The following is a 23,946-nucleotide window of genomic DNA, read 5'->3' as shown; positions in this document are numbered from 1 at the left end:
TGACATGTGGTTGAGGAGGCAGGAAGCACAGGATTATATACAAGCAGGGGTTGCCTTCAACGGAACATGGAAGGTTCATCTATAAAACAGGCAGGTGGAACACATGGGGACAGAAGCAGGCAGGTGGGTACATATGGTGTCAGGAATGTGTGGAATTTCTGTTTCGACTGCATCAATCTTCTAGGTGGGATAGGAAGTAATAAAAGCATCGTCATCTGAGGACAAGGATGAGGCAAGAGGAGTGGGAAATTTAGGAGAGGAAAGCAGGTATGAAACAGTTATCTAGGACAATAGGAGACTCAATGGATTAGGGAAACATAATGATTCCCAGTCATCGTTAAGGTCCAGGTAACATGTGCATTTTGTGTTTGTGCAGGAAGACCAGTCAGCAGAGTGCGTACGTTTTGTCTAGCCATGTTTAACTTCATGAGGAAGGCACAGTTAGATTTTGCCAATGCTGCAGTTTTGACAAGTAAGCAGGATCAACCGAAGAACAAGGAAGCTGAAAGTATATATTACGGTCTGATTATGCCCTTTATCCACTGAATTCATGCTGTGGAAAATAGGGGAAAAAGAAAATGAGAAGGTGAGCAACAGTGAGTAAGAGGTAGAATCAATGGATCAGGAGCCCTGAGAGGGTTGAAGGATTGATGGAAATTGAGATATTCAAGGGAATCACCAAGAAAGAATATGGTGGTGGTCAGAGAGGAAGGCGCAAGAAACTGCAATTAGAAAAGAGTTACATTATTGACACTAATAACAATGGATTAACGTATTCACTAAAGTAGGATAATAGGGGCCAGTGGCGGAGGACAAGATAATCCAAAGACAGAAGTTCAAGGAACTGAAGAGACAGAGCGTCAGAAGGAATATCCATGTGTATACTGAAACCAGCAAGAATGAAGACCGGGGTGTGTTGGCAACAGTGGCCATAAGCTAGCAGCTAAAATAACCAAGGAATGAGGGGGCACCGGTGGGCAACTGTAACTATGAGTAGTAGTGGTAAGCACGGTCTCCAGGCCGGAGGGCTTTAGGGAGGGAAAGGGAGAAGGTCTGGAAATAACGATGAGAAGTGAAGCACACAACTCTCCCATCTCCAGACCCTGGGGGTCCCTGCTGATTGGGCTGAAGAAGAGGCAATGTCCTCGGCGACCCAGGTTTTGTCTAGAGGAGAAGAGTAAAGAGAGTGCTCAGAGAAAAGACTCCACAAGGCACAGGGCAAAGACTGGGGACTGTGGTGCTGGGACAGTTGAAGGGCTCAGGGGTCTGAGTTTCTTAATCAAACTGCCATAAACAGGGATAGAGAGAGAGCACAACTCCTGGTGGAATCAAAGAAGTGGGCGGTGGCATGGCTGTGAGTTAGGGGTGTTGCTGAGGAGCGGTACTGGGTCTGTGGAGGAAGGGGAGGCGGAGTGGGGAGATTGGGTCACATGCCCAACGTATGGGCCACTCCTGAATACGCTTAAATAATCTTTTATTGGCACAAATTCACTGTACAGCCTCTAATTCACGTTATTTGGCCAAAAGCACCTCAAGGAATAAAAAGGGCAAAGGAATCCTCTGATCTTGGTGAATATATACTAAACCTCCGCTGGAGCCCGCTGTGGTCACCGCAGCATGTTGTGGGATTGAGGAGAGAAGTCCGTCCTATTAAATGTCCTCCAGTCAAGCTCTCCAAAATTAAGTTAAGGAGAGGAGAAAAGATTTGAGCCTGTTTAAATCCTTCCCACTGGAAAATAAATCAAGATATTCTCCCATTTTAACTTTTGAGAATTTTAGGCATCCATGAGTGTTAAATTCCCAATATATCAGAATCTGTTCCATGCTTTACTGCAATTCGGTAGCATCTCTGCCCACACTGCCCCTGAAAATAAGTAAACACCCCGTAATCCAGGTAGGAAAGTGGCTCAGCAAGGGAATCTGCATGAGCCTGCTCTCCTGAAGGGAGGTCAGGGTGCAGGTCACAGCAGCCCACCCACCTCTGAAAACTGGCTCAAATGCCATATCTGGAAGAAATGGCACACGTAGGCTGCTAAATGCCACCGCCATAGTCATCTCCACCATTTCTTTAAAAAAAAAGTTTTTTCCATGAAGTGACAAGTATGGCATCATAGTTATTACCAATTTAAAAGCAAGCACAGTGGGAAGTGGCCCGTTTAATTAATTACAGCCCATGTGCTGTGCAGCCTAAACAGTGGTGTAATTCACAATGATTCCAGCAAAACCAGAGTATCTAACAGTAAGGTCTCTGCTTCCTCACACTAGGCGCTGTGGTCCTTAACTTGGAACTGCCAAGTCAGTCACAAAGCACTGAAGGATCACTAAGGGAGACAGAGGCCACCAGCACCTCCTCCTTCTTGGGGTATGGACTAGAAATCTGCAATACAGATGTGGTGGGCACGGGTGATCAGGAGAGCTACAGAGGTAACCCCAGTCTCCATCTTGCACTAAGGAGCCTCTTCAGGACGACGAGTCAGAGAACAGCTGTCACTGTCAAAGTAGAGAAGTTGCCTTCACACTAGAAACACACTGGACCTTTCCAAACACACAGACCACATGAATCCAGGTGCCACCTGTCGATAGCTGAGTGATGTTAAGTGTGACAGCTGCACAGCCTGAACTTCAACGTCCTCACCTGCAACATGGAGGTAATGATGTCAAATCATGGGATCGTGGATTATGGTATTAAGTAAAAATGAAAAAAGAAAAAAGAAATATTTGGAAGTGACAGTAGGTTGGGAACAACACATATCATCAAGAAACCATGGTCTGAGGTTCTAGTAGATTAACAAGCAATGTCTGTTCTAGCACTGAGCGCAAACCTGCCTGAATTGAACGAGGAGAGCCATGCCCTCTGTGGTAGGTCCACGGAAGGGAGCCAGGTTCTCATCTGGCTTCAGAAATCCCCGTCCCCTGGATCTTTGGAAGCCCCCCAGTACCCGTGCACTGGGAGATGTGGCACCTAATATCTCACCCTTTACTGGTTGCTAGATGGCTTGCAGAATTACTGGGTAAAGCTAAGAGCTTTGGGTCGGGGTTTTCTGCTCGGTGTTAAGTTACAAAGGGCTGCAAGCAGCAGCAGCAGTGCACCTTGTGACACAATTCCATTCTGGGCACAGACACTGGGATGAAGCAATGTCCCGTAAACCTCCGACTATCTGAGGAACATACATACAGATGTATGCAAACGGCAAACTCAGAAGAGACTTACCAAGATTTCTGGAGTTGAAACACGGCAGAAATTTATTTTTGTTATGAAAATATTACTTTAGGGATACAATATTTTGCTGCCCAGAAGAAAACGACAGTTTTAAAATTCCACACAATCCCTGCTTCTGCTCAGTTTAATGCCTGCAGATGCCTATTGTTTATCTGATGGGCCTTATTAGCTCTTCCATAAAGCCTGGTTTTCCTGAGCCAGAAAAACAAAATGGAAATTTTGAAGAGCTCTTGGCCAACCAACCCCAGAGCAGACAAGGTAATAATATCCTTTGGTGCCCACTGATGGTCAACAGACAGAGAAGGAGGTCGGTGTGCTTCCACTCTGCGGTGCACTTCGGGGGGAGTGGCCCACTCTGTCCCTCACTCCCTCTCTCTGGCTCTCACATTTCGGCACCCCACAGTCACGCAGTAACTGGCTACAGCACCCACGGCAAGCACAGGTGGACTAGAACTCACTAACGACTTTGCACTGTTCTACTACTCCCACAAGTGCAAGAAATATCCTGACCTAGAGCTCCTCTTAAATAGAACCTTGGAATATTAACTTTGAATACACTCTTAGGTTCAGAAAAGATAATCACTAGAAAAGTTACATGATTTATGAAAATTGTTTGGTCCTAGGGGCCTATCTATCCAAAAGAAAATATTCAAAGCCTTTTAAGTATAAAACTCTGACCCCTTCTCCAGGTGAAAAATGCTCGAAGAGGAGCTGAGAGACTTAAATACAAAGCCTGAATTTTCCAAGCATCTGACGGTCTGTTCCAATGTCAAGCATGTCCCAGTGGGGATGGAGAAACGGCTCTGCCTTCAGACCTGTATCCTGAAGGCGTGGGGACTGGAGAAGATGAGCGCTAATGCTAACAAAGGCTGAGTGGTGCTGTAGCGACTCTATGGTAGTCCACCTGACCAGGGAGCTCCTTTCTTGGGGAATCGGCCTCATTTCAATCAATGTCCATCAACCGGGCCGCAGACTCAGCCCCGTTCCAGTATCCAGCAGGGGAACAGCAGGCCAATTAGATGACCTAAGTCCTGGTCACAGTGATGGGTCTGGGGGTTGGTTCCTGACCCCACTGGAATCTTCCCATGACTTTTCTGCTAGAGTAGTAGGGAAGCTATGTCCATCTCAGTGCTGGGATGACTCGAGGGTGGCACTGTTGGTGGCCGCATGCCTAAATGGAAAAGGAAACATCAACACCCACAGAGGGAAGGAGAGTAGGGAGACAGTCAGGAAGGTCTAGAGAAAGAGATCTGGAGGGAAAGGCTGAGAGTTGCCTGAGACCCTGGATTCAGAGACCCTGGGAATCATCTCCACACATCTCTTCCCATTTCAGTGAGACAAATGCTACTCCCACTCCTCCTTTTTCCCAGTCTATGCTGGGGAAGCCTTGGATTTCTCTCACTTGCACCAGAAGAGCCTTCACAAATATTCCTTAAGGAATCTGTTCAAAATCAGAAGTTCAACCCAAAAGGCAAGGCCAAGCAGGGGCCTGAATAACTTAGAGATAAATCTAGAAACCTGGGCCTAAGACAGCTGTTGACAGTTGCCTTGGTGCAGAGAGCCCCAGTACTTCAACCGTTCCTGACAGTGTTCACTAAAACTCTTTCTTGGCCCCAAGTGGCTGACACTGGCTTTCACAGGTGGCCTTGCCCTACACAGCTTCCGGCTACAGGGCTTGTGTCGTCCTCCGGCGCTGGTGACCTGGGTGAAATTCCAAGCAGGGTTACTTTCAGACCCACATTCCCACAGGTGTTAATACATTCATGACACCGCCCCCCCCCCCCCCCCCCCTCGCCGAAGCAGTTGAGAGAAGCAACGAAGCTCTGATGCAGAGGAGTACGTATCAGGAGCAGCGGATCCTGAGCGCAGGGCCGCAGAGCGCAGGTCTGGGCCCACGTGGCCTTCCCCACTTCTCTGCTCACCTGCTTCCAGTGCCCTCTCCATTCATCAGGCTTCTTTGATCCCCCCCCCCACCCCCTCTCTCTGCCACTGTGGCCTCTCAAGCTAATCTAAAGGGTGCTTTCCTCTCTCTTCAGTCTCTCTTTGCGGGCATTATATTGCCGACGAAAAGGTCACATTACTCACAGAAGGCACATGCTCACAGTGGAAATGTGAGTGACGCATTCCCCACTCCCTGTGGCTGCAAGCGCTCATGCTCAACATTAATAAAGCCATTATTTCAGCTCCGTTTGTCATTTCGCCACCTGCTAATCGGATTTATTCCCGGTTTATGATAAAAAGTCTGGTATTTATCAGGGGAAGATAAAACACTACCTCAAAACCCAGGAATTCTGCACTACTCTCAATATGCTTCACTTACTCTCATCTTTATTGAGACTTCAAGTCTAAAAGAGTCCCTTGTCTTATTTCTGCTTCTCATTTCGCACTCTGAGCACTGGTTGTATAATAAACGTTTTTAAAGAAATGAATACCATGGGCCTAAAAATGTTAGTTTCTATTGTGTTTCTCTTTTCTTGTGTGCTCCTTGGTCTGTTTCTCCCTTGAAGCCACCTGCTTTGAACTGCAGCAAATTCAGTGCCACTCCCAAAGTAAAGCCTAAATTCTAAAATTCTGTAAATCAGTAGAAGTTGAAAAGAAACAACCGTGTGTTGTAAGGAGTATTAAATGAAGGTCCTTGGCCTTTTCAAAATCGACACGGTACCCACTGTCCGACAAGGAATTTAAATTGTGACAATGATAGGCAGGTCACATCTAGTCCTGGGGCATAATTATTAAATTGCTAAACTGTAGAAATATTCTATTAGGCTAGGAAGGAAGCATATATTTATTACGATGCTCACACTGCTGAAAACACATTTTAGGGCAGAGCAGAAAGGTCAATTTAAATATTTAGACAATTTTCAGTCTTGAGAATTAATCACTGAGTAATTATTGGTTTTGCCTACTGTTTAACCAGTCTCTTTTCTCTCATCTGAATTATACTTTTGGTTTCCAAAAGGGGTAAAAAAATCTGTTCAACCTTGTAAGCTTGTGATCTTCACTAGTAATGTTAAAAGAGACAGAAGAAACCTGACCTTCAGACACAAGCTGATCAAAAAGATGCAGGGATAGAGCATGCATGATCCCAAATCCAATACAGGATCAGATTCCCAGGGGCAGCTAACTGACCCCTCATGCCCTACCCTACTGTACCTGTACTGTACTGTACCCTACCCTACCTGTAGGGTAGGGTAGTCCCTGCCCTACAAGGGACTTCTGCAGGTAGATGTGCACCAGCCACCACTTCCACTTGCACCAAATGTCTTACGGCTACGCTATCCAATCCGAGAGTCACTGCTCACATGTGGCAATCCATCTAGTTAAACTTAACTGAAATTGAAAATTCAGTTCCTCAGCCACATTTTCCAGTCACATGTGCCAAGTGGATACCATACTAGAGAAAGCAGAGATGGAATGTCCCCATGATTACTGTGCAGAGCCTACTGGTAGTCACTATGGATAACAATCTACCACCTGGACAAGTGGCAATATGGTCTTGAAAAAGTGACACTGAGCCCTATCGTCATGAGATGGTAGGAATGGCAGAATTAGGGGGATGTTTTGGCTACAGCCAAAGCAGAAGGGGGAATCTGAAGGACTAGTGATGGACACTTGGGGTTAGAAGGGGACCTCTATGATATTATTCTTGAATAAATGTAGCTTTTTGGGGGGGGCAACTGAAATAGAAACATTAAGATGAGCTTCAACAGAAGGGAAGCACTGAATTGGTTCTTGGATAGTGACAGACAAATTATAATTAATAATCAGAGCAAAACACTGGGGTCTCACTGCAATGCCCAGGGCTCAAGGAGGTAAAGAGCTTCGGAGCATCTAGGAGGAAGGTGCCAGGCAGCAATGCCATCTAGGAGCAAGGTGCCAGAGTAATGAATCCCCCTGGCAAGAGGGAGCTGCCTCAAAAGTCATGATGGAACATCAAAGACAGCAAAGAGTGGTGAGCAGGGCTTCGGGGAGCATGTCGCAGAGGTCAAGGCAGCAAGTTTCCTGACGGCAGCACAAAGCACTGTCGGTAAAAGTGTTCATTCAGGAATCTCAGATGCAAATGGGAAATAATCAGTGTGGAGCATACCAAGTGAGAAGATGTAATGATATTTCATATATTCCAGGACATATCAATTTGGGGGTTCCTATTTATTAAGATATGCCATGCTAATTCACCAATGGAGATATCCTGTGGACACGGTGGGCATAGGCTGTCACAGGATATGCTTCATCAGCTGGGAAGCAAAGAAAGGTTTAAGCCAAGTGAAATGGGTCGCCCTCAAAAAGTAATGTGCACCCCTCAGGCGGCTGGCAGTTTTGACACTGAAGTCACATTTATTTTAAGAGAAGGTTATTATTACGAGCAAATCACTAGCAAGCATTACTGTTCAGAATTCCAACCATTTATTATCCATTATGCATCCATTACTACTCCACAGTGCCACTGTTTGTCATGTGTTATTAGTATAATGGCCCCATAATGGGCTATGCTTCTTTGACACTGTTATAACTGCCATGATTCACAAAGCCAATATTACAAGGGAGAAAGGATCATATACAATGAAATAATGCATGACTGCAGTTATTCAAATATTATATCATTCTTGGCCATGCTTACCATTATCACGCTGCTTATTAAAGGTGTATTAGTAACAGCAAACTGCCAATTAATCCAATTTTCCATGTGATGTTATAAATAGCTACTCTTTTGTGAGGGAATATGTAGAGGGCACACAGCTAATGCCAAGAGTTAATGCTCATTTGTGCATTAAGGAATAACTAATCCTTAATAATCAGTAATTCATTACAGCAAACAATCTATCAGTACATTTTTATTTGCAACTCACATTCATTCATTCATTCATTCATTCAGCGAATATTTATTTGCCACTCCTGAAATGCCAGATACTTGTGCTATGGACACTGGGGATATCAAGAGTACCTGAGTAATCAAGAGAGAAAAGGGTTTCCTCTATTAGCTTACATTCTAGTGGCAAAATAGATGATAAAAGAAATAAGTGAATACATAATTTAATGTCAGATAACCACAAGTCTTATGATGAAAATTAAATTCATGTAAGAGGAGAGTAAATTGCTTTACAGAAGCAGGGATCATTAGACAGGAACATGGATAATTCTCCCACTGCAACAAGTAGGAATTTTGAGTATGTATATTTGGACAAGGTTAGAAAGGTAGATTTGGCATGGGGATAGCAGCAATTTTACTCTGCATTTCTTCCATTTTCCCAGAGAATGAGAAGCCAAAGTTACAAAAGGGGAATGAGGAGAAGGATGTGAGGACAGAGGATGTGGGAAACGGTGTTCCTGGAGAATGGGGACATGAACTGATTTGGGAAATGGAGCGCAATCACAAGAATGAATTTATGGTTTCCTTGGACACTTGCAGAGATAAATTTAAAGTTAGACCTCTTGGAATGTCTCTTCATTTTTCTCCAGGCATAGGATTTTTCTGGCCTCACTCAGAAATTTGCAAACAGGCAACCATTTGAGAATGGGTGAATATCACACTGTCAGTGAAGTGAGGGGCTATGGAGAGACACTCAGAGCAGAAAGAGAAGACAGTCCACTTGGAAAAGGACACAAATGCCAGAGACATGGCACGTGGTAAACAAGACAACAACACCTGCTTCACTGAAGGTTCTTTACGCAAAACCTCTGAAGTCAGCCCAGAACCTACTGATTTTGAGTGGCCCTAAAAGCATCTACATGTAGCTCATACATAGAGATTTTATACATATTTTCTTTGGGCTTCACTGTCCATTTATAACTTTGGTACATTCACATAAAATTGAGGCCACTTTCACATATTAGAAAAAAAATGCATCTTCTAACCTCACAAAGCAAATCTTTACTGGAAAAAAAAAACCATGAAAAAAGAATTCTCCTATTTCCCTGATTCTATCATGCACATCCCTCACCCCACCCTGTACTACAGTTCACTGATTATTAAATCAAGATGCACCTTACAATAAATTGTGAAGAATTTTGCCAGTTGCCTGTTATAGAAGTTGGTCATGGAATAGCTGTCATTGCCCACACTGGTTTTGAATATAGCCAATCCTTCAACAGGTGATTTTGGCATTTTTCAAAAGCAGAAGAGAGGGTTATGTGTGATCCCTTCATGTGAAGTTAAAAGTGAAGTATCACTTTCAGCTGAAAAGATAATTTTTCAAACTGAATTCAAAAGTCACTAGCCAAATCCTAGTATTTTTCTATTTTCTTCCAAATTTTCCAATGGTCTCTAAAGGTAATAAAATGTGGAATAAGATTGTAGAAGTAAGTCACGATTACACACGATTAGTGGGGCACATTAGAAGGGTTGATTCTTTTTCATCTAAATATAATAATAGGAATGGGGCGCCTGGGTGGCTCGGGGCGCCTGGATGGCTCAGTCGGCTGGGCAACCGACTCGGCTCAGGTCATGATCTCACAGTTTGTGAGTTCGAGCCCCGCGCGGGGCTCTATGCTGACAGCTCAGAGCCTGGAGCCTGCTTCGGATTCTGTGTCTCCCCCCTCTCTCTAACCCTCCCCTGCTCACGCTCTGTGTCTGTCTCTTAATAATAAATAAACATAAAAAAATAAAAATAAAACAAATAAATAAATAAATATAATAATAGGAAGACACCAAAGAGTGTGTGCAGGAGAGTCATGTGATCCAACCCATGTTTTCAAGTTCACTCTGGCATCTTTATATAGTATGGACAGACAGGATCTCGAGTGGATCCAGAGAGCAGCTGGGAGGTAACTGTAGTGGTCCAACTGACAGATGATGTCAGCTGTCAGTAGGGTGACTGTCATGAGATGGAGAGCAGCAATGGGACTAGGGATATAGTATTTGGAGTCAGAATCAATCGAATATGGTGGTTGACTACAAATGGTTGTTTCAAGATGGGTAAATTTTAGGAATGACTCCCAAGTGTCTGGTTTGAGCAATTTGATGGGTAAGTTGCCATTATTAAGTTGAGGATGCCTAAGGGAGAAACGGGTTGGGGCCTATATAGTGAGGAGTTCATGAAACATATAAAAGATGTCAAGTAACAGTTAAATATATGACCCTGGGGCTCTGGAGAAGAGGTCATGGAAACAGACAGATACAAACTTGGAAGTTATCAGTCAATAAAAGGTCCTGACAACCAGCGGAGTGGATGAGTTCTCTCAGGGAGATAGAACCCAGCAGAGGTGCTCAGCCCAGACAGTACATTAGAATAACCTGAGGATCTCCAAACTGCTGGGCATTTTAAATATGCACTCAGGCTTCAGAGCTACCAGAACAGAGAAGTAAAGACAAAGGGACCAAGGCCTTGGGCAAGAGGTTAAGGACAGAAGCCAATGAGAAGACTCAAAAGGAGCAAAGAGGTAGAGGAGAACAAGGTAAATGTAACCGCATAGACCCTACAAGAATGATTACTGCTACCCAAAGGAAAAGGACAGGGAAATACTGATCATTACATTAGGAGTCCAAGGACTGAGTGCCAGCCTCTCAGCTCTCTGACATAAAGCCTCACTGTGGACACCAAATTAGGGAGCATACATTTGAAGGAGTTAATTAGATGACTTAATTTTCCTACAACAGTATCACAGGTCAGAGGGCTCTCCAGAGAACCACCCAGATCTTAATGTCTGCTGAATTTAGAATCCAAAAGCAGCCACTCATGCCTGGCTTACCGTGGAGGGCAGTGGACACGCACCACCCTCCTCAACCCATGTGGAGAAGAGAATTAAAAACGAGGGCAGAAGACACACAGACTGCCTTTCTCTAAATGTGAATAAGTACTCCTTGTTCATGTTTGAGAAGAGAGCACATTCCGACTCCAACAGGTCTGGGGGAGGCCCTGATTCTCCATTTCTGCACTCTTCCAGGTAATGCTGGATCTGGATCCTGCTGCTGTGGAATACCCTCCCCTGTACTACACCCTTGAAATGCAACACCCAGTTCCTGCCACACCCAGTTCCGCCAGGATGTGGAATATTGCCTAAACATTTTCAACTGTGCCTGTTTCCAGTTTTTGCCCTGCCTGCCTACCAGATCATCAACCTGTTCACTGGGGCCATCATCCTGCCCAGCCTGTATCTCTGAACCCCATCTTTGGTTCAACTTTGATTTATTCCCTACTGGTTCAATGGCCCTGGAACACAAATACATCCTCTGAGTTTACAGCATCTACACATCCCTTCTTTTTCTATCACCAGAACCCCTTGGGTCCCAGTGAATATGGCCCCGTCCCGTTGTTTCCATGACCCGGCCCTGTTTCTGCCAAGGAAGCAAGGACACACACACACCTGGGCGGAGTCCTGGAGTAGAAAGTGCTGGGAACAAGCCCCTAAGAAGCAGTAGTAGAAAAAGAAGACCCATAGCAACCATTTGTGCTGCAGACTCCTGTGGCCCATTTCCCACAGCTGAGTCCCAGTGGCTCCCACAGCTATGCAACTTCCTGCGATTCCTCTGCTCACTGGTCCAAACACAGATCGTGTACAGACCACTGGCTCAAGGGGCTTTCAATTAAAAAAAAAAAAAAGAAGAAATGTGTATATAGATACAAATATGCATGCATACACACACATACACATTAAGACAGATTAAATTTGAAATCTCCTTTGTCTCTACATGATAGTAAATAAAGGCATTTGGTGTTTGGAAATGCAAATAAAACAAGGCATGTTCTATACTTTTTCTAAGAGAGGAAAAACTGTTCTCCTGGAGAAGCCATCTGCCCCTCGGCATCTTTGCTCACAAGGCTTGCTGCATTTGCAAATGGGCTTTTACAACATTCAATAGTTTGTGCTATGCCCCCCATATTGAACTGTGATTTAACCTACCTCCCCAACTCGCTTGTGAGGGCAGGTTCCAAGTCTCAACATCACCCCAGGGCCCACTGCTCCTGGAATGGTCTCTTTAGTAAGTAAAATCTCTTGATTTTAGCAAGTAAAAGCCCCCTCTCCCTCTTTTTAATGAGCATCTTAATTTTGTCCAGTACTACTGCAGTCTGCAGAACCAGAATAATGGTTCCTAAAGTTGTCCACATCCTAAGCCCAGAAACCTGTGAAAGGGTTACCTGAGATGGCAAGAGGGAATTTGCAGGTGTCATCTTGAGATGGGGGAGATTATCCTGGGTTTCCGGTGGGCCCAAGGTAATCACAACTGCCCTGATTAGTGGGAGGCAGAAATATCAGAGAGGGGTTTGAAGATGCTATGCTGCTAGCTTCGAATGTGGAGAAAGGGAACATGAGCCAAGGAGCAGATGCAGGCCCTAGGAACTGGAAAAGGCAAGGGAAAGTGTTCTCCCCCAGAGCATCCAAAAGGAATCCCTGCTGAAATCTTGGTTGGAGCCTAGTGACACTGCCAACCTAAAGAAATATGCATTGTGCCACTGAGTTTGTGGTAATTTGTTACAGCAGCAGTGGGAAAATAATACAACTCCATTTTGGAAATAAATTAATCTAATGTAAGAATTCACTCGTTCTCTTCTCACAGAAGAAGCTGCTTTCCCTGAGTCTATCCATCATCTTTTCTTATATCACAAGAAATGACACAGATTTCAGAACAAGATGGGAGATGTATTCACCCTCTTGCCTAGTCACTTTATTCTGGGGAGTTTTTTGCTCTTATTTATTTTTGATAGATATTCTTCCACTGGTAAAAATAGAGTGCCTATAAAGCAAGATGTGAGAAAAAGAGATGATATCCAGCCTAATTAGCTAAGTATCAGTATTAGTAAGGGCATGTGGAATGTCAAAACTGCAGCTGGTCAGAAATAGTATGTTTCTGTTCAAGAAAACCATGGAAAATGTGCACATCTCCTCCAAAGCCAAGGCAAATCCAACAGACTCTCTTGTTTTCCCTGAAGGAAGAGAGCAGGTCCACACTGCATGTTCTGACTGAACATCTGAGAAACCAGAGGTTTCGTTATCACAGCAGGCAAGGGGTCTCACACTTCCTGAGTAAATATAAAGCACTGAATAAAGCAACAGACTACAGATAATGGAGGACCTTTTTTAAAGTTGAGAATTGTTAGCCTAAAATGAGATCCTTACTAAAAAGTCCAGTAACTCTTGAAACACAAATATAATCCAGCATCTGTACCCACAGGTATGTGCATTTTGCAGCCGAACAATCTGTAGCATCCCTCAGACGCTCAAAGAAATGTATAATCCTAAAATAAGGGTTAAGAACAACTAGTGCTACAACATCATCATCTTTATTTAAGAAGTTTCTACACAGACAGTGTTCTGCACAGAAAACTGTGAAATGTTCTATTTCTATTCTATTCCGCTCATGACTAAGCTGATGCTTCCAGCCAAATAATCACATGTCAGGATCTCATTAGATTTCACAGGTCAGGCTGGTGAGATGGGGGTTTGGTGAGGATTACTTAAGGAGTGCCAGCAATGGCTCCAGAGTGGGACATCCGAGTCATCGCCAGGGCAGTTCTTCCTGGCGGTGCTGTTGGGCATATGATTCTGTTCTGGATATAGAGACTTTAATAAAAACGTTCAAGGTAAGTATCTATTTACATTTCTTTGAGAGTATAATTCTAGTGGCAAGGAAGCTTGCCCTATGAAAGATTATACATCGTTTGGGGAGCTTGACTACATTCACACTGAAAATCAAATGAATGGATGGTTATCAACTGATACGAGGAGAAATACATTTAAGTCTAGAAGCTATTAATTATATGGTATAGCTCATCTCTTCTACCTCTTTCCACTGAATATCTAAAACTAGATTGGAAAATAAACATAGATGTGGTTTCGTTCAAAAATATTAAAAAAAATAAGGCAAAAACACAAAACCGTTTATACTAAAAGTAACAACTTTGTAAGTTCATCTCTCATAGCCAAATCAGTCTGGTATATCTATTAAGACAGGAGTTGGCAAATTATAGTCCACAGGCCAAACAGGGTCCATCATCTGTTTTTGTGCATCCTGTGAGCTAAAAATTGGTTTTTATATTTTTTTAATGGCTGCAAAAATCAAAAGAAGAGTATTTCATGACGTGAAAATTATAGAGAATTCAAATTTCAGTGTCCTCAGTTTTACAGGAACATAGCCACCCTCATCTGCTTGCATACTGTTAATGACTGTTTTTGTGCTAAACCACAGAACCAAGGAGTTGCGGCAGAGACCTCAAGGCCCATAAAGGCTGAAATAGTTCCTTGCTGTCCCTTTACAGGAAGAGATGCTGCCCTATGGGTTACAAGCTCCGGCTGTAGTTGGGTGGCCTCGGACAAGTGGCTTAAGCTACGTGTGACTGTCTTTTCACCTGCATCTACGTTATAGGCTTGCTGTCTGGTTTAAGAGAATATGAAAATGTAAAAGCACATCAACAGCAACATGTAGGCACCACAACTGAGTCAGCCATCACCGATATTATTGTTGCTGCTGTTTGCTGTTACTATAATTACACTAATGCACCTTTACCGGGGAGGGCATTCTACCTGCCATAAACCTATCTGGAAATCATGGCTGACACTAATTTATAGTTTCACCTACTCTTAAAAAATATCTTTTCATTAATTGGTCATAATATTTTTGAAATTTGTCCCAGTCTCCTTCCCAAATGAAGACAGTCATCAATCATTGTGGCACTGTAATGGGCGTTAATTAGAAGTTTAGCTCAAAGGACAGTCATTTTTAATGTTAGTATCTTGTTCTGTCCTCATATTTCAAAACCATTTTCAAAAATGCATCCCAGCTAGAGACAGTGGCAAGAGAGGTGATATATTCCAATTCTGCTCCCTTTTTGACAGATAATTAAACAAGGACTCATAGGGGTCAAGCAACTTTCTCCAAGCACAGGAAATCCTTAATTAAAATGAACATTCACTGACTTGTATTTGGACTTTTGCTTTGCACTAATCCACCTGCAGGTTTTTCAAACAAAAGCTTTGAACTTATTGGTCTGCCCAAAAATTCAAAACAGTCTGGTCACACAAGTAGACAACTTACCATGACAATGGACAATTTTTGTCGTGATGCTTTTATTTCATTTAGAAATGCCACAAATACATCCAGTTAATGCATTAAATATGAAAAGACTTGCTGAAGACACTCAATTTATTAATGATTCAAGAGAATTTCCTAAAGCATCTATTTGGAATTCATTTATAATTCATTTCACAGCTTAGCTGTGGTTCCCACAGGGCAAATATTTATCAAATATTTCTGTTTTAAGTCCTCCTTTTACATTTATTTGTAGAAGAATACACTCTTTTTTTCCTAAATAAAGGCTAACCTTCCTAAAAGCATCCATCCGTCTATTGTAGTTTAACGTGCATTTCCTGATAAGGTGACAGTAATGGGCCTTCAAATATAACAGAGTATACTGTGCAACCAAACAAAAGAATAATTATTAAACATAATAGATGGCTATAAACTGAACATGATACACACTGAGTATATCATAAATATTTATTAGAAAGTAACTATGGTAATTAATAAACACGGTAATCAACACAAGGGAAACAGCATCTTAAAAACCTGCCATGGCAAGAAAAACTTCATAAGCCATGAACCACACACGAGCAAATTAATATTTTCAGTATGAAAATCAGAATATCTGACTTGACTAGTGCCAGTGGACTTAAAAGAGCAAGAGTGGAGAATATCTTGAGTCAGGCTGCCACTGCCCTGTCCTGCCAACACTGACAATTTATAGTCTCTAGTTCCTATGGCTTATCACAGCTAGAGGGTAATATCTGAAATGAGAGAGCACTAGCTTTGGAATTAGTAATATCTGAGTTTACAGCCAGTTCTTCCACTACTGATTGTGAACTCTGGGTCAATACTTAAAGTCTCCATGCCAACTGTGAGGCAGAAATAACCCATACTTGTAAGAGCTTTGTGTAACCAGTCTTACTGTGGTGATCAAATATGGAATCACTATGTTGCACACCTGAACCCAATTCAGTGTCACATGTCAGTTAATCCTCAATAAAAATAAAAGTTTTTAAAAAAGTTGTTGTGAAGATAAAGGTACAATACATAAGATACTTAGCTAAATGTCTGAAACAAGGTCCATATTCAATAACTGGGTCTTCTTACTCTACTGATAACACTTCTGTGACTTCTGAGCCTGACACCATATCTACTGCTGTTATCACTTCTACTACAACCGCTAAGAAGTCACTGCATCCTACTCCTTTTGCTCAATGTACTATTGGCGGCAACATGTCAACTGTAATAATTCACATTCTTTGTATCTGCACACATAATGCCCACCAGGCTAGGTAGTATTTAAAATATAAAATAAAGGGGCGCCTGGGTGGCGCAGTCGGTTAAGCGTCCGACTTCAGCCAGGTCACGATCTTGCGGTCCGTGAGTTCGAGCCCCGCATCGGGCTCTGGGCTGATGGCTCAGAGCCTGGAGCCTGTTTCCGATTCTGTGTCTCCCTCTCTCTCTGCCCCTCCCCTGTTCATGCTCTGTCTCTCTCTGTCCCAAAAATAAATAAACGTTAAAAAAATAAATAAATAAAATAAAATATAAAATAAAAACACCATAACAAGTGTTGGTGAAGATGTAGACAAACTAAAGCCTTCATATTCCATTGGTGGGAATGTAAAATGGTGCAACCACTATGGAAAACATTTTATGTTAAAAAAAGAGTTACCGTATGATCCAGCAGTTCTACTCCTAGAGATATACCCAAGAGAAACAAAAACTTACATCCACTAAAAAACATACACAAATGTTCATAGCAGCATTACTCAAAACAACCAAAAAACGGAAACGACCCAAACATCTACAATGATGAATGGATACACAAAATGTGGTAGATCCATCTGTACAATGGAATACTATTTAGAAATAAAAAGTAATGAACTACTGATACATGCTACAAGATGGATGAACCTTCAAAACATTATGCTATGTGAAAGAAGCCAGGTGCAAAAGATGACATATTTATTACATGATTCCATTTATATGGCATGTTCAGAATAGGCCAATCCACAGAGACAGAAAATGGAATTAGTGATTGCCAGGGGCTGCGAGGAGATGTAGACCAAGGAGTCATTGCTAGGGTGTATGAGCTTTCTTTTGGGAGGAATGACAAGGTTCTAAACTTAGATAGTAGTGATGGGTGCACAGCTCTGGGAATATAGTCAAAACCAGTGAAGTTTATGGTGTGTGAGTTATATCTCAAAAAAGCTGCTTTAAAAATAGAATTAATCAAGCACATAAGGTCAACTACATATTTGAGGAGTGGCAGAAAGGAAAAAAGTTAGTCTTCTGGATCTACTGCGCTTTGCCAGGGAGTGCCAGTACCACCGCCCAAACCTCCAGGGAGGACAGGCAGTGTGGGCTCAGCACAAAGGACAAAGTAGGGTGGGTTAAGAGGGAACTCGGTCCCCACCCTAGACATCTGCTCTCCCATTATGAAGTGGGATATTTATGATAACGATTAAAACATAAGAATAGAAGGAGTAGGAAGACTATAAGCTCTAGAGTTGAAAACTCTGTTTGAAAGCTGGGGTTTAAACCCAGTTCCCCTCGGGCACCCGGTGGCTCAGTTGGTTAAGCTTCTGACTCTCAACTTTGGCTAAAGTCATGATCTCACAGTTCGTGAGAGGGAGTGCCACCGGGCAGATTGGGATTCTCTCCCTCATTCTCTGCCCCTCCTCTGCTTGTGCTTTCTCTCTCTCTCCCTCTTGTGACCTTGGACCAATTACTTAACCTCCCTGGCCTTCAGTTTCCTCATCCATAAAATGAGTATAATAATAGCACCTTTGTTCCCACGGTTGCTACGAGGATGCACTAATGCATATAAGCCCTTACAAGAGTGTCGTCTGATAAAATTAAGTGCCATCGTCGTCATTATCATCATCATTAGTATAGTTTTTTTGGTTGACCTGCTGACTCTACTCTCAGCAGTCAGACACAAACATGCAGCACAATACCATATGAGCACGAGCACTCCCAGGGGAGTACCCCTCGAATTCACCAGGGACTGTGGGCTTGTTCCTCCTCTACCTACCGATGAGAATTCCTTTCATGAGGCCTCTTTGTTAGCACAGAAAATAAAGGCACCCAGGGAGAGCAGCACAGGGCATTTGCACTGGCTAATGACAGCAGTTACTACTGACGGTGCTAGAGAGAGTCAGGCACATTTTTGGGTATTTTACATTTGTTACTTCACTGAATTATCACAACAAGCCTGCAAGGTAGGCATTATTAACCACATCACTTTACAGATAAGAAGAAGTTCAAATATACTGAGTAACCAAGCTAATAACACAGTTAAATAAGTCAGAGCTGACATTCAAACCCAGATCCGTTTATCCTATGTCACTTTCGTACATTATGTTGAACTGGATTTCCAATGGAAGAGTGAGTAATCAGGACGGGAGTTAGGAATGAGAGAAGAGTATTTTTTGTTTCACACAATTACTCAAATAACAGGATGCCAAAATATACGCAGTGCCATCTGTTCTTTCACTCATTCATTCACATGTTTATTAAGCACCTATTATGTGCCAGTATCAGTGATAAAAATGGTCTTGGAAAGATAGATGTTAAAAGAGAAAATTACAAAAAATTTTGTTTTAATAAATAAAAGAGAAAATTACAGAAGAATATGGTCAGCATATTAATAAACAAATGGTGCTGGACAAACAGGAGATCAGGGAAGTGTCAACTGTGTTCTCTACTGCAGAGAGAGTCCCATCCACTGCCTTCAATTTCCTTAAACAAGAATTCAGAGGAAAACACTTGAGACTCATTTTCAATGCCTTTTTCTCCCTGGGAACACTGATGAATGGAATTTTAAGCCACACTTCTGAATCTTTTCCATAATTTGTGTCTATTCAGAAAACTGCCAGCCCACAATCTTTCTCCCTGTACCTCATGGGACAGGACAAGGATATACCCAACTGCAGGACTGGGGGTGGATGCAGCATGGAGAGTCCACGGCAAAATGGAGGTTCCATCAGAGGAATGGGCTATGAGAGGGCAGAGGCTGTTGGTGAGGTCAAAAGTACTCTATAAGCCCTAAGACATTAATGTCCATTCCAGGACTGATAACATTCTGACAGATTGAATGGTATGTGGAAGCAATTCATTTCACATTTTATAAAGCACCATTTCACAGGGTAGAGAATGTCAGCAGCATAAACACATCTTAATTTAGTCCTAAAATCCTAACGGGATTTCCATTGCACTCACAACCACAGAGGTAACACTTAAGGTTCTAATCCTGTCAGAGAGACGAGGCATTTTTCAACTCTTTCCTTATAGTAAAAGACAAAGCAATTACCATGGAAGAGAAAGAATAAGGAGAAGATACATGAAATATTTCTTTGGAAGGACCAGCTAAATTCTCAGAGATTTAAAAGGATCAATGTTGAGATAGTAAATAAGAAATATACTAAATTCAATTTAGGAACTAAAGTTTTTCAAATATTTCAAGGTAATGTGTTAGCCCAATATGATCACATAAATAAGCTGGCAAATACATTCAACTGGATACCACGATACATAGCTTATGAATCACAAGAAAGCAATCTGTCACTTAGAATTCTAAATAAGATTTGATGTACTATTGAGTTTTTCCTATAAATGCAATAATTGTATAATAAAAGTTAAAAGAGAATTCAGAGAAAAAAACCTGAGGTTCATTTTCAATAACAAGATATTCGTGAATTTATAAAGTAATTACGATACCCAAAAGTTATTCCCAGAGTAAGTGCTGTAAGAGTAAGCAATAAAGAGCCACAAATAATAATTTCAGCAATATGCTTAAAATTAAATTTAAAATAAAATATTAATAACAATATATGTAAGAGAAAACACCTATAATGTATTAGTTCTGAACAGCATTCAGCGTAGTTGTTTTCATTTGTCAGAAGAATAAAACACTGCCAATTCTTGATAATCTATGGCCAAATACTCATCTCTAAATTTTACTAAAATATATGTACTGATTATTCTTTATGAGATAAATTATTCAGCATTTAGCACATAACATTTATTTTAAATTATAACTGTACATCACACATAAAAGCATCTTTCTTGATAGTGCCTATTTTCAAAGTAGTTGACTTGAATCTTTTTATTATTATGAAATAAACTGTGTTTGGGTGGAAAATAACTTCTGAACTGTCATATGTTATATAATTATTGAATACCACAACTTTCAGCTCTGTACAAAAAAATGAAAAGCTTCTAAGAAAATTTAGTTTTGATGATGTGTGCTTTTAAAAAAGTAGATTTCACAATAAGAACAGTAGAGAAATATGTTCATCAAATATTTATATCAAAATTTAACTTTTTGTTTTAGCTACAGTGACTAAAGTCCTTTTATTCATTTTTCTTTGATCTAACAAAGAACAGTAAAAAACAAAGACTTAATTGTTCTTGTTAAGGTGTTTAATGACTATTTCAAAGAAATAGCTGATAATAGTGACAAAAGGCAGCTAAAAAAAAAAGAAAGAAAGAGAGAGAAAGACAGAAAGAACAAAAGAAAGAAAGAGAGAGAAAGAATGAAAGAAAGAAAGAAAGAAAGAAAGAAAGAAAGAAAGAAAGAACACAGAAAGTCTAAACAGCAAATCCCAACATGAATATGTTAGAATCCCACTCAAAATCAGTTGTGTGTCTAATCTACAGATTCCGTGTCAGGTACCAGCCAGCTGGAACTCTCTGTATCCAGGAACTGGGACTAGGAACGAAATCAGTGGAAGTTTTCTCCTCCAACGGAGCCAAGAAATTGGAGCCACAACAGCAGGGCACTTCTGGCAAGTTCCTACCTTTAACCGCTGCTCATCCACATCGATGACTGTAGCCACGCGAATTAGCCTGGGGTTCCGTCTGTCCACCGCTTCAAGCCTCATGCTGGGCAGAAAACCGTGGGGTGGCCGCTGAAACATCAGGAGAGCCAAAGTCAGCAAAATCCCACTGCTCAGATGCCACATCGCATGTTTTCTAAAGTGCAATTGATCTGACTTTGCATTTAGACCTTGAACACAACTGGAATTTAGTTTTAAGGGCATGTAACATTTCGTGCATATTATTTTATCCAGTTTCATAAAAACCTGTGAGAGGAGAAAGAATTTTTTGGTCATTTTCAAGATAGCTAAAAAGACAGATTAAATCATATATTCATTAACAATCACAAGATTCAAAATAGGTTCTAATTTATTAACAATTTATCTATTTGATTAATTTTTTCTGAAATTAACTTTATAAATCAAGAAACTGTTGACCACTCTCACTGTCCAGTTTTATAGAGTATGACTCAGAAGACAAAATTATTTGCTAAATAATTAGAAAAACATAAACATAATCCTTTATAAATCTAAATTTTAAAATAGATAAAAGCTGCATAACTCTTGACAGTTAAAACTATTTTAGAATCATACCACAATGTAATTTAAAGCTATAACCTGTGCATTTGTTACTTATCTGTAACATAAGCATGTTAAAAACTGTTTTAATTTAAGCTTCTTCCAAAAATCCTAGGAACCAGGAGTCTATAATGAGGACACTTAGGAAATCCTAAAGAAAATGGGGTGGGGAAAAGCACACTGGGACTTACCAAATCATTGACACCAATGAAATTTAAATACAAAAAATCAAAGTCAAAAGACAACTCCAGCAGTGTTCACAGGTTGGTAAAAAGTCACTCTGAAAGCTATTACACATAAAATATTCAATCGACTTTATTGAAAATGAAACTGTACTGAATTTTGTAAGTCTAGAAATGGCAATAGAAAACCCTCATAATACATAATAAACAGTTAAATCTTTCTCCAATATCTGGTTTGCTTCTCTCCAGCTTTTGTGGAAGTATATTTTCTTCTAAAATGCATTATTATGTCTACTAAATGGAATATACTGACTACAAGTAGGTCTTTGATGCTTGAAAATCTTTCTGTTCTCCCCAAGGTCACTGTCCTGATAACAAAGGTAATAGTTTCATATTGCAGATGCCAAAGATACACAGCTTGAGATGAATCCATGATAACTCCATGTCAGAGCCTGGAAGTTGCCTTTTTAACGAAATCATAATTTTATTTTCTTGTAATTTTCTTCTTGGAAAAATAAAATGAGTTTTGACAGAAAGCAAAAGAGAAAGAGCTTAACTACCAGCAGCTGGTACTTTGCTTATCGAGTTTTTTCAATTCCTGAAGTCCTTTCTAGCACTCCAGGACTTCTGGCTTTCTTAATTTGATTAAATTCATTTTCCAAATCCAGTCTATTATAATAGATTTATTTAAAAAAATGAAATAGCATTTTGTTTAAAATCCCTTTTGATCCCTAGAAAACTTTCTATAAATGAAATCGTATGTAGAAGCTCGCTATATAAAATTCTGACTAAAGATGAATCAGGAAGCCTGGAGCACACAATTAAGTTGAAAGGGAACAATCTGAAAACCACTTTACAACATAAATATCTCTAACTGTACTATCAGTGCACTGTCTTTTCCCCAATAATTTATGCTTGGTTCAACCCTGGAATAAAGGTATAAGTACAAATTTGAACTTTAAAAACTGGTATTCTAAATGCTAACAGCAATGTTTCCCTCAAAATGGATAAAACTGTAACACACACCCACTACATACAGTTCACCTATTTTATTATGGCATCGTTGGCATTCAAACAGTTCCCAAGACTGTGAAAGTTCAGAGTTCCCGCCATGTGGACTAAGACAAGCAGAAATGAAGGACTCTGCCATTATTAGGGGTTGATAAGGGGCTTTCAACTGCACTAGGGTGGGCTACTGTGCTTTGTAAGAAGGGAAACCATCATTACTTTTGTGTAGAGGAACAATAGTAAATGAGTCACCTCCTTTGTAGTTTTAACTGAAAACCAGGCAAAGTGGTTATGAAAATAACACTTGCATTTAAAAAGAAAAAACTAGAATAATTTGAGCTGCCAAATTAAGTCAACATGTACACCGTTTCAAGTTGAGAGTGTATTAGAGAGTATACAACTCACCATTTTAAAAACTTTGGCAGGAACAGCATTAGTTTGAGTAGCTTCCAGATATTCTGTCCAGGAAAAATTTTCCGGATCAGGATAACCTGAAAAATACATATACATATCAAAAATTACTCACTAATATTTTGATTCCCATGTACTATAAGACATTTGACCTTCTGTGAACTGCTCACTATTTAAGAGCCCCTATGCTAAGAACCTCACATACATTACCTAAGTCTATTTTAACCTCTGAATGGGCTGTTTCATCCCCACTAAGGCAAGCAAGCACTCATATATCGGTTCATTCATTCACTCAACAAGGTTAAACAGGTTGGCCAAGGTCAAATGGTGGGTATTTGGCAGAGCCTGGTTACACCCAAAAGGCCTCTATAGAAAGTTTGAAAAAACACTCACAATCCCTGTCTGACCTCAGACCATAAACTGAAAATCTTTCCAATTTCTCCAATACTTCTGCATCTATTAGGGTTTTGTTCTCTTAATTACATCTCTGTAATTGCAATTTCCCAGGTTTGCCATTTATAATTGCAACTTATATATTGGTATAACATGGTACAAAGCACTGTATGTTTAAAAAAATTTTAACTGGGGGCACCTGGGTGGCTCAGCCGGTTGAGCATCCAACTCTTGATTTGGGCTCAGGTCATGATCCCAGAGTCAAGGGATCAAGCCCCACGTGGAGCTCTGCAGTGAGTGTAGAGATTGCTTGAGATTCTCTCCCCCTCTCCCTCTCCCCCTCCCCTACTTGTGCTATCATGTTCCTTCCTCCGT

The 23,946-nt window shown here is 41.1% G+C and overlaps 1 protein-coding gene across 3 annotated transcripts in view; it reads right to left on the bottom strand.

The window, feature by feature from the left end:
* Positions 1-23,946, bottom strand: part of L3MBTL4 (L3MBTL histone methyl-lysine binding protein 4) — a 446,682-nt gene that overhangs the window by 216,351 nt on the left and 206,385 nt on the right. For all 3 annotated transcript variants that reach the window (XM_045458489.1, XM_045458490.1, XM_045458491.1), the window contains exons 11-12: positions 23,173-23,258; positions 20,981-21,091 (exon numbers count right to left, since the gene is read on the bottom strand). In XM_045458489.1, the coding sequence (XP_045314445.1) occupies positions 20,981-21,091; positions 23,173-23,258 (197 nt within the window). The remainder of the gene's footprint in view (positions 1-20,980; positions 21,092-23,172; positions 23,259-23,946) is intronic.

The sequence above is a fragment of the Leopardus geoffroyi genome, chromosome D3 (genome assembly GCF_018350155.1).
Source record: "Leopardus geoffroyi isolate Oge1 chromosome D3, O.geoffroyi_Oge1_pat1.0, whole genome shotgun sequence".
Lineage (NCBI taxonomy): Eukaryota > Metazoa > Chordata > Mammalia > Carnivora > Felidae > Leopardus > Leopardus geoffroyi.
Note: the sequence above shows the minus strand (reverse complement) of the source record. Positions and strands in the feature narration are given on the sequence as shown.